At 39.3% G+C, this 11701-nt stretch overlaps 1 protein-coding gene across 4 annotated transcripts in view; it reads left to right on the forward strand.

Annotated features, from left to right (window-relative positions):
* Nucleotides 1–11701, forward strand: part of LOC122565247 (phospholipid-transporting ATPase ABCA1-like) — a 173752-nt gene that overhangs the window by 128629 nt on the left and 33422 nt on the right. For 2 of the 4 annotated variants that reach the window (XM_043721017.1, XM_043721018.1), the window contains 8 exons: nucleotides 36–134; nucleotides 1901–2090; nucleotides 4039–4133; nucleotides 4277–4309; nucleotides 5119–5224; nucleotides 6594–6668; nucleotides 8328–8497; nucleotides 10422–10599. In XM_043721017.1, the coding sequence (XP_043576952.1) occupies nucleotides 36–134; nucleotides 1901–2090; nucleotides 4039–4133; nucleotides 4277–4309; nucleotides 5119–5224; nucleotides 6594–6668; nucleotides 8328–8497; nucleotides 10422–10599 (946 nt within the window). The remainder of the gene's footprint in view (nucleotides 1–35; nucleotides 135–1900; nucleotides 2091–4038; nucleotides 4134–4276; nucleotides 4310–5118; nucleotides 5225–6593; nucleotides 6669–8327; nucleotides 8498–10421; nucleotides 10600–11701) is intronic. The other 2 variants (XM_043721016.1, XM_043721019.1) reach the window with 1 other exon arrangement.

Raw genomic sequence — 11701 nt, forward strand, 5'->3', positions numbered from 1 at the left:
TATCCCCTCTTGCACCATAATATTTGGCCCATCAGTGATGACTTCCCAGAAGATCCAATCACTCATGATCTGATCAGTGCACTCCTCAGTGACCCTGGATTTGGCACCAAATGTATGGAGAGTGGAAATAATGAGTAAGTATTCATCAGAGGTTCCTTTATCCTTCAGCTATTGTACAATGTTTATACATAATTTATCCTCTTTACCACCTATCCCCTCTTGCACCATAATTCCATCACCCCCACCTCTTGCCTGTTGCTTTTCAATTGGATGATAGAAATATCTGTTGATGATATTATCATAATATTCAGCTTTCTCTGTCTAATCCCTGCAACACTACTTTAATGGCCATGTTACAAATTTTAGACTTGCTTCAGATTACAGCCTTAGTGAGACATTCCATCTATTCTCTGTGAAGACATCGGAATGAGACAGTTGATAAGAGTACTGTATCAATGAGGTCATGCATGAGGCATGTTTCAAATGCCTAATAAACAGAATAACACCTCCACTGCATCTGTTAAAGGCCCACACAAGAATAATTTTGAACCTTGAACAGTGGAGACAAATTTGAGCACATGAATCCCTTGTCAATCCGTTCATTTCTACCTAGAATTCCTATTTACTGATTAGTTTTGCTGGTTTTCAAGTAGCTATTCTTATTGTATTCCTTCACAGGTAGGTGTAACCTAAATCAGCATAGCAGAGGTCTGATTGTATCAGCAACTTGAACTGCTTATGAATGTTCAAAATGTATACTCTGTGACTATCAGCATTCTAGGGCACACCAATTACCCGACAAAGGTGAACCTTTGGGGCAGTTACATTAGCTTGTATGTATATAGCAACTTTACTATTGGAAAATCTGTGCTGTACAAGGATGTGTGAAACAAAAATTGACAGCAAGTCATAACAGATGTTGGAGCAGATGACCAATAGCTTAGTTACAGAGGTTGGTTTCAAAGGGCGTGTAAAAAGAGGGATGGGAGGCAGAGAGATTTAGGAAGGAAATTTCAAACCTTGAGATCTTGACATTTGAATGGAAGACAGTCAGAGATGAGGTTAAGCTCAGGGACTGGGTGGGGAGGCAGGAATCTCTCAGCTGGAAGGAGAGGTGATTGCCAGAAGGAATAGATGCAAGGATTGATGGAGAGATGTGATGGAATAGGGATGTCATCTGCAGATTGAGGTGGGTGTGTGTCTGGGGTGGTGGGGGGGGAGCGGAGGCTGGTAGCCGTGGGCATTGTACCTGAAGTTGCAAAAGGGCTTTGAGAAAGCTATTTGAGGCCAGCCAGAAAACTATTCTAACACTTGACTATAAAAGTTACAAGACATGAATGAGGGTTTCAGCAGCAAATGAACTAAAGCAGGGTTGGAGTTGGGCAGTTGAGGTGAACATAGTCTTAGAGATGACTTATAGAGTCATAGAGATGTACAGCATGGAAACAGACCCTTCGGTCCAACCCGTCCATGCCGACCAGATATCCCAACCCAATCTAATCCCACCTGCCAGCATCTGGCCCATATCCCTCCAAACCCTCCCTATTCATATACCCATCCAAATGCCTCTTAAATGTTGCAATTGTACCAGCCTCCACCACATCCTCTGGCAGCTCATTCCATACACGTACCATGTACCAAACACGTGTTCAGAAGCCCAAGGTCAAGGTGTGGTCAAGGACACAAAGTTTGTGAAACAGTCTGACTTAGCCTTGAGGCAGATGCTGGGGAGTCAGTGACTGGGAAATAGTTGGAAAGTTCACTCCCTAGACATTCTTTCCCCATTAATTTGTAATCAATTTTGAACCATTATGTTTATATTGTTTGGGTGTTAAGGATTTCATTTTACATTGAATCCCTTCCAATAGTTTCCTTGCCCTTTTCTCCTCCTGCACCCCAGGAATATGCAGTGCCAAGATGGTGGAACTGATTGGATAACTCCCCAAGTTTCAGAATCCATCCTGAAGATCTTGTACAGTGGTAACTGGACTATGCAAAACCCATCCCCTGCGTGTGTGTGCAGCTCAAAGGAGACCCAGAGGATGTTGCCTTTATGTGGAGAAGGAGCAGGAGGGCTCCCACCCCCTCAGGTAAGTTTGACATGTCTGAGGCGGTGGGTACAGTTGTAGGTGTTTTAGTCTGGCCTGCTGTCTCTGTGGTGCTGATGCTTTTGCTGTCTGTTTAAAAAATATTGGAAAGTCTCAAATTTATTTTAACATTTGTCCGATTTCCACATTGAGATTTCTTGCTAATTTATTGGGAATTCAGAACAGATCCTAGAGAGTGTAATTAACACTATCATGTGTCAAAATATCGTTAATATTTTTTGTGAAATTGTAAATAGAATCTGGCCTGGGGAAAGTTTGCTGCATTCGTTTTGATGTCACTGTACACGCTCAGATTTTTGTATCTGACGTAGTTGGAGCGTGGTTGTAATTCTGAAATCTGTATCTGTATTAGAAATTTTATGTTTGCATGCGATTCTTGTCTGCATACTTTGCTTCCTGTTTGCTATGTTTGTCTAATTTTTTTTTCCAACTCCTTTATTCTTCATCAATTCTTCTATCCACATTTTTCATAAAGTTGCCAAATTGTCACAATTTGTGCATGATATGCTTGGCCTCCATTTTGATTATTTTTGTTTCTGTTTTCATATAAGAAATTTTTTTTGAAAAGCTGTTTTGTACAGGCAAAATATTAACTTGTTTTCCTCTTTTTTTGAAGAGAGTTCTCTTCATTTTTAATGGTCTCCTTTTAACAGGGATTTCAGAAGTAGGGGCAGCATTTATTTTTAACAGATCTGAAAGGGTTAAATCTGAGGTGTACATGAGCACCAGCCAATACGATGTCACAGGGACATGAGGACAATCAACTGTGGATCTCAAAGATCTCACATCAAGGTTTTCCTTGTAGACACAGTAACGGTCTCTCACATACTGATATAACTTGTATCTAGTTGCTAAGATGCAATGAACTATTAGATAAGAGCCTATTGTTACATGGCCAAGTGTTCTTTTCTCTATGGCACTAAATCTGAGCAGTGTCTATAGATCCCTTCCAGGAAAGATGATGAAAGCAAAATTACTATGATGAATCCTCTGCTATAACAAGCTGAAGTGAGGATTCTTCTTACATCAATGGTTGACTCCCTCGAGGAAGTACCCCTGACTGATGTCCAGTCCCCCTCAATTGATTACCTTTTATTGAATGATGCTCCTTCAAATTCCCAAACCCTGGGACGACAAGCTGCCTATAAGGTAGCAGCTGCTGTGTACACCACATGGCAATGGGCCTGCTTTTGGTTAAGTTCATCTTAATGACATTGGGCTGAGTCCATTGAGTGTCCTCAGCTAACCAGTTAAGGGCTTCAATCAGTGTGAGGTGAATAGGTCAACCGTTGCCTTTCCTACCCAAAAAGTTATTTCTGGTGAAGGAGGGATTCGAGCACATAACTGCTTGCCTAATTAAATGTCCTTCCCGTCTCCAGGCTCACCACACAAAGGCAAAAGATTCCACCCATTTATTCTGAAAATGTTATCATGCCATTCATTGAGCCATTGGCTGTTGTTTCTATAGTGTTCATTTTAACCCGATCTAAGCTCCTCCCACTATCCTAAATAGCTGATGGTTGGGCTTGGTGCTACTCTTCATTAATATTTTAATTTAAGGTCTTCTGGCTGCTATTTAAAATTTATATAATATATAGTTGTGAATTGTCCATCTTCCACACTGGTTCTGGAGATATGATTCAGTGCTCCGCCCTGAATCTCTCAGAATCTTGAATTTAATGAACAGCATTGGTTTCCTGAAATACTCTAGTAGAATAAATTAACCTTTCAACTCTCTGACATCTGGACACAACTATAAAGGCTCTTCCTATATTTGTTTAACCACTCCACCCCAATCTAATTTCTCTCTCCATTGGCAAGGAAGGTGTAATTACATTGTAATGGCTGTTTTGTGCATGGTCGTGACTGTAATTGGGAATAGTATAATTTTGCTTTGTGCTGACAGAATCAAATTTCTATTTTTGAATAGTTGCAGCGAAATACTGGGGACATTCTTCAGAATCTAACTGGCAGGAATGTATCTGACTACCTCGTGAAAACCTACCCCCAGATCATTAGTAAAAGGTACAAAGTGACAGCAACTTGGGAGAAAACCAAATACATTTGTCTTTATACCTGTACTGAATTACTTAAGTATGCTTTTAAAACCATATGTTTTGTTTTGTTCAGCATACGTATGTAACTTGAGCCTCTTTTTCATTTTACAGTCTGAAAACTAAGAAGTGGGTGAACGAGTTCAGGTAAGTACTTACATCCAAGTTAATAGGAAAGAGATACATTGCACAATGTCCAGGCTGAAGAGATTTGTATTCACCTATTGATGGTGCAAATATTAAGGGGCATATGTACTTTACTGGCCAAAATAAAAATAATCTGCTTCATCTGAGAGTCTTACTCTGTTAGTTGATATTCAATGATGTCAGACACTGTCAGACTATTGATAGTGTTCTCTGTACCTAAAATGTGCAATCTTGGTTAATTTTCATAAATGTTATTCTTGACACTCATTCCTGAACATAACATGGTTGAAAGCTTTATATTCTCAAATTCCCACTTTACGGTTGGTTCTGCTCTAACACGGTAGCTCTGTTCTCGTGTATTCCCGTATTATAAGAAAATTGCATAATAGCAGCATAATTTAAACTAATGGGGCTGGAAAGGCATTATAACCAATACACCCTTTAAAGGTTTGCGCTTTAGAAACAGTGTCCCCCATTCATCGATCACGTTACAGCAAATTCATATTAATGAAATGCATGTTATAGCAGAACAACCTGCAATTGTAATAAAACACCCATGGCAATCTTGTCAATATTTGAAAAAGAAATATCTGGCTAATGAATTGAGAAACACCAATGTGTCTTATTTTCCCTTTGGCTGCTGACAAATTGTGCACTTGTGAAATTGTCTGTGCTTATTGTTTGATTTCCAATTTCTGCAGTTTTTTAAAATTAAAGTAATGTAAAAATGTGCACTGTAAAACTGTAATGTTTTCATGTCCTGTCTGGGCTTTAAAGAGAATCAGAACCTTCATGATGATGTGTTGTAGGTATGGAGGATTCTCATTGGGAGCACGAAGTTCCCAGGTTTTACCTTCCTTGAGTGAAGTTAATATCTCCACTATTGAGATCAGGTCACGATTGAATGTCACAAAGGTATGGAATTGGTCTGAATATTTGCACTGTTTAATTTGTAATTTCTATTACATGTCTGTTAGGTGTTAGGCAATCTACAACCCAGTCCATGAGCAATTAGGAATGATTCGGAACTTTATTGCAGTCAGCTTTTTGAAATGAAACACTTAGCTATTTCATAGAGCATATGCACCATGCATTCTTAGATCGGATCCATTACTAGTTAGAAATAACATTTGCTCCCTTTATACTATCTACTCAAACACTCCAAGGGAATCTACAACAGAGGTTGAGAGTAAAACTTTCACTAAACCCAAGCTTCTGTAAAGTTCCAACTTGCTAAACTGTGATATTTTTCCATTTTCCTTACCAATTTGAATACTGTTACCTCTGAATGATGTTGATATTTGGAATTTGAGCCAGTTTAGTAGCAGTTAATTGTGACTGTCTGAAGTTGTTTTAGGTTGGATTTTACATTCAGCAGACAGAGAAAACTTTAAACTCAGGCTTCAGAATGATTCATAAATCTGCTTGCTCAGTGTCTAAAGCATTAGGAACACAAGCGTTTGTCAGCTCATGCTGATGTAAATTCTCATCAGTTCAGAGATGCTTATTTGATTTTTATATGTGTTGTTTATGTATTTATATAGCTTTCAATTTAAATCTAAATCTCTCCTTCAACATAAATGCATTTTGAATCCCACATTCTGGTTAAAAGCGACCAGTTTCGTGTTGACTGTACTTGTTGGGATCTAATCCTTGTGCAACCAGTGTAAAATAACCATTGCCTTTCAATTAAATGTTGCAATTGTTAAATACATACTGGAAGTAATCTATAGGATTGTAATGTGACAGATTTTTCAAAATGACACATTCCATAATTCTCAAGTCGCTGCATTTCCTTCCATCCTCGTCGACTGGTGGCTCAGGCTAGAGTGCCATCAGCAGACACTTGGTGGAGCTGCAGTCTGTTTTACAATAAAATATTGTAATAATGATGTGGAGGTGCTGATGTTGGACTAGGGTGGACAAAGTTTAAAAATCACACAACGTCAGGTTATAGTCACCCAGTAGGTTTATTTGGAAGTACAAGCTTTCGCAATGCTGCTCCTTCATCAGGGAGCTAGTGGGGCAGGGTCATAGGACACAAGATTTATAGTAAAAGATAAGACCGATGTAGTTGTATGGCACTTTGATCTTTTACTATTGTAGTAATGATCAGCATTTTTGTATTCCAGGTTAGTGTACATGTAACCTCCATAAAAACATAGACTCATTCATTTCTCTCTTGTCTTATCTGGGTCTATGACTGTCAGTTTAAATGTGTTTCTAAGAATTATTTTGTCCTTTCACTTTAAGTTATTCACGTTCAGTTTTCTATTGATGTTAGGGTAGTTCCATGGACCGACTGCTGGGAAACATCGGAAACTTTATCGAGAGCTTGAACACAAATAATAATGTGAAAGTACGTTTGAAGAACTTCTACTTTTTTCCTGCCTGTCTGAAGTCTGTCTTTAGTTTTTGGTCCATTACACTTTGAAGTGTTATAAGTATTTTAAACCAATTATTTGCTGCTATTTATTGATCTAGAGCCAAATATTTACAAGTAATCACCAATCTAAATGCTTCCCTCACAACAGCAATCAAATTTCAATTCACCTCAATTAAATCACATGGTCTTAAGGCTAGATTTAACCCCACAGTACAGGTGGACAGCATATTTGCTGAAATTCTAGTGAAATACTGAAGAGATAAAGCAACAGAAGGATTATACTAATAGTTACAAAAAGAAGGCAACTAATATGGAGCATAAATACTGATGTATATCAGATGGAGCAAAAGTCCTGTCTATGTGTAACATAGTATGCCTTTGACCTATGAATAGTATACTTTACATCACTTGATCCAATAATCCTGTCAACAATACATTAGCTGATTTGACATCTATAATAATATTGATGGTCTTATTTTTCAGTTTAGACATTGGGGGCTGGATGGGCACTTTTATCTAGTTACACTGCAGTCTAATGTTCTTGCTGGTGTCTACCAAGTGGGGCAAGGATAAATTTTCCATTAAATAAAAAGCCGAAGAACTATGGAAAGTTTTGAGGGAGGGTCACTGGACCCGAAACATTAACTCTGGTTTCTCTCTGCAGATGCTGCCAGACCTGCTGAGTTTCTGCAGCAATTTCTATTTTTGTTACAGATTTTCTGTTACTGCTCCATACAGCTTCTGTTAGACTGCACTGATGCCTGATGCTGTTCAGCAAGTAACTATGTGGTGCATATGCACACGGCTCACAATGTCTGCTGGAATATTGGTGTGCACCAGTCAGCCGATGCTAGTACTATTTTGCGCTTGCACAAGCATTAAGTTGCTCACTTGGATGCTCACTCGGTGTGTCCTGCCTACTGCTGGCCCGCTCTTGTTGTCATCTTGAGGTCTGGTTGCAAGAGGCTTCAAACTCTGGCTGCTGTGATCCGTGTCCCACTGGTAACCATCTTAACTCTCTGAGGTGTTGTTCTTTACACTGCTTTACAAATAGCTCGAGTACACCACCATAGCCAGTGATTATTCTTTCTGGGCAACATAACATTAATCGTTGTTCTTGTCTATATATTAATTCCCCATTCCCTGGTTCGTGGTCACAGAATAAAGTTGATCAGTTTCCCTAAAAATGGTAATATCCAGTTAGTTCAGGGTGTGAACAATTTGTAGATACATGCTCAGTTTATTTTCAACAATGGGATCTTCCTGGAAGAATGTGTATCCATGCATACCAGCCAAGTGCAGTACCAGGTTCATCTGTTATACCTCTACAGCAGAATAGCCAACTCAAGGAGAAAGAGGGCCACTGAGAAAAGTTGCTGAAAGACTGACAAAGAGATGACACCCATTGGAAAAGAGGAGAGGAAGTTAGGCATAGGTTGAAAGAGGTTAATTCTTGGGATAACATTCCAGTAGAATGTAGCTTGTATGTAATTAACTCCATTGTAATTACCAATATATTGTGGCTGCCTGTTGCCCAACTGTGTAGTGTTTAAAAGCAATTGAATTACAAAACAAGTGGCTCAAATGTACTTGTAAAAATACAGCAAGAATCTTTATTGTTTTCTTTTGTAGGTCTGGTTCAACAACAAAGGCTGGCATGCCATGGTGAGTTTTGTGAACGTTATGAGCAATGCAGTGCTGAGAGCAAATCTTCCACCAGGGAAAGATCCCACAAGGTTTGGGATTACTGCATTCAACCACCCACTGAATCTGACCAAAGAACAGTTCACTGAAGTCGCGCTGTAAGTAACTGGTAGAACCTCCATAAGTATCCATGCAAGTTAAAATGCAATCACTGGAATTGAGCCAGAGAAATTGGGGGTCCTTTCTTTGATCTCAGTCAGCACAGTAGCAGTGATGCAGTTGGACTCAACACTCCCAACTAAGGGAAGTGGGCAAAACGGATAGGGTTGCTACTTGTGTGGACACTGTTTGATGGTTCTGGGATTTTGTGAGTGCGAATCTGAGGTAAAGTCAGCATTGTGCTTGACTGTGGTGCCTTCTACAAACAAATACTCTGCTTTTGGGGCCCATATACGAATAGAAACAAGAAATGCTGGAGAACAACAGGCCTGGCAGCATCTACAGAGAGAGAAACAGTTAACATTTCAGACCTCCAACGTCTGCAGCAATTTGCTTTTATTCATGGATGAATGATTGCCATTTACAGTATAGAATGAAGCTCTGTCTACATTGCTGTATGTTTACTTGTAACTAATAGATTAAATTGGATACCCACTACACCAGGCATCTTTTCTTTCCTACTAAAATATCTAAAAGCCTTCTCCCTTTCCCTTCCATCCTTTGTAAAAAGTGTGAGAAGTTCAAGTCTTTCTTTGTCGCTGAGGTTGAGATCATTCACTTAACTACGTTCTAGTCATACTAGACTCTAGATATTAACTGTTTCTCTCTCCAGAGATGCTACCAGATGTGTTGTGTTTTTCCAGCATGTTTTGTTTATATTCAGAATTCCAGTATCCATTTTGCTTTTAATTGACACCAGAGCCATTTTCTTCAGCTCAACCACAAACTTTAACTTTGCCTCCCTTTCCCAGACACTCTCAGGTTAAACAAACACTTTGCAACTGGAGTATCCTAATTAACACAAAGTTGAGCTTCCACCCTCATATTCTCTTCATATCAGATACAAACTTCTTCAGCAGCTAAAATATTGGACTTTGTTACCTTCAACCTCCAACCATTCTATTCCTTCCTTGGCTGTCTTCCATCCACTGTAATTTCAGCTCAAACAAAACCATGCAGTTCACGCACATTCCCCCTCACCCATAACCCATATCTTCACTGACACGCATGAAGTTCTGTTTCCAAGAACCTCAAATTTGAAATTCTCATTTGTGTTTAAATCCATATGAGTGCCACTTTAACTCTTCAGTGACTTTTCCCAGCTCTGTATCTCCTCACTGTCCAACCCCAAATTCTCTGCACAACTCCCTTGGTCCTATAACTTGATGCCACAGAGTTTTAGTTCCAGACAGACTAGTTGAGGAGTTGGCAAAATAAAGAACCATCTTCTGGTTTAGACTTGAAAATATTGTGTATTAATACTAAATACTGCTACACATGAAACTAGATTCTGATCTTGTAGTTAGATTATGTAACAATTAATCTGTCTCCTTCTTGATGTTCATGTGCTTTCAATACTTTGATTCAAGAGTATGGTGTAGTCCAACTCCACCAGTGCTGTCCTATTTATACTCAGTAACATACACCTCCATGCCATCATCGTAACGTGGCTGCAGTTGAAGTTCTTACATTACAGTAGTCTGTTCCACAATCTACGATTCCATTCCTAAGCTCCTTTGCCTTACCACCATCCCCTTGATCTTTAAAAGCTTCATTAAAACCCAAACTGCTGATTAAGCATTTTATTGCCAGATTATAATGTTTGGGTAAGTGTTCTTTTTTTGTTTGATTGCTTCTGTGTAGAAGCATTAAGAATAATGTGCAAGTGAAAGTTGATGTTGATTGAAATTCACTGGGCTGCTTGTTCTGATTTGATATTGCTTTATCTATACCATGCGTATATCTCTTTAGATGATGTGATTTGCAATGTGCATTGAAGAAAGTGATATCCAAAATCATTGTTTGTGCGACTATGTGGTAACATTAAGTGTATGATGCAGAGTCTGTTTCCCTTTGTTTTAGGATAGGTACCTCTGTTGATTTGCTCGTCTCCATTTGTGTCATCTTTGCCATGTCCTTTGTGCCAGCCAGCTTTGTTCTCTTCCTCATTGAAGAACGTGTCAGCAAAGCCAAGCACCTTCAATTTGTTAGTGGTGTGAAACCTGGCATTTATTGGCTTGCAAACTTTGCATGGGATATGGTAAGTTCTTGATAGCGTAAACTGTCCATGTGCTGTGGAAAGAAACTGAATTAATGTAGTAGAGTCTTAAATAGTACATGGACTGGATGGGATTGAAGAGCAATCGAACACTGTTAGTCAAAATAGGAGAAAGTTTGTGATCATTTAGATGTACAGAGAAGCTATTGTGGATTTATGAAAGGCAAGCCACTTCTTAAATATGTGGCTAACTGGGTGAGGGTGATGTATCAGGTGTGATGTAGAAGATGGAGTGGAGAGTTTGTTCAGAAACTTCTTTCCTTCAACACAGAAAGAATATGACAGTGTTAGCTCACAGAGAGAAAACAATCTACAATTAATAGGCTCTGCTGAGTCTAGACAGTGACTGAAGTAAACCCCTAGGGTTAGGGCTGGATCTTGGCCTACTTTTGTTCGCTGTATATATTGATGACTTGTGTATCAAGAGCACAATCCTAAAATTTATTGATACGCATTAAAGTAGTTTGGCAAACTGTGAAGCTAAATCTGAACAGTTTTAGGATGACATAGTCAAAATGGGCAGACAGGGAGTGGGTGTGATTTAACATGGATAAGTAAGCGGTAATGTACTTTGGGAGAAAAGTGTTGAATGGGTAGATTATACAATGGAAGGGGTATCATTTAACAGAGTGGCTTGGGGTTCAAGTACTCAATTCACCAAAAGTACAAATTTGCGATTTAATAAATAGAATTATAGATTGAGTACAAAGGAATACAATACAATACAATGCAGCGCAGCACAGGGACAGGCCCTTCGGCCCACCAAGCCTGCACCAATGCCTAACCCTTCCCGCTACTTATTACCCATGCCTGGTTTGTATCCCACTGTTCACCTCCTGTTCATGTGTCTATCAAGAAATGCCTTATATATCACTAACATGCCTGCTTCCACCACCACCACTGGCAATGCATTCTAGGCACTCACCACCCTCTGTGCAAGGCAAAAAAATGGTTAGGACTAAAATTGGGCCCTTGAAGACAGAAACAGGGGAATATATTACGGGGAACAAAGAAATGGCAGAAGAATTGAATTGGTACTTCAGATCTGTTCACTGGGGAAGACACAAGCAATCTCCCTGAGGTA

Source organism: Chiloscyllium plagiosum, chromosome 31 (assembly GCF_004010195.1).
Source record: "Chiloscyllium plagiosum isolate BGI_BamShark_2017 chromosome 31, ASM401019v2, whole genome shotgun sequence".
Classification (NCBI taxonomy): Eukaryota; Metazoa; Chordata; class Chondrichthyes; order Orectolobiformes; family Hemiscylliidae; genus Chiloscyllium; species Chiloscyllium plagiosum.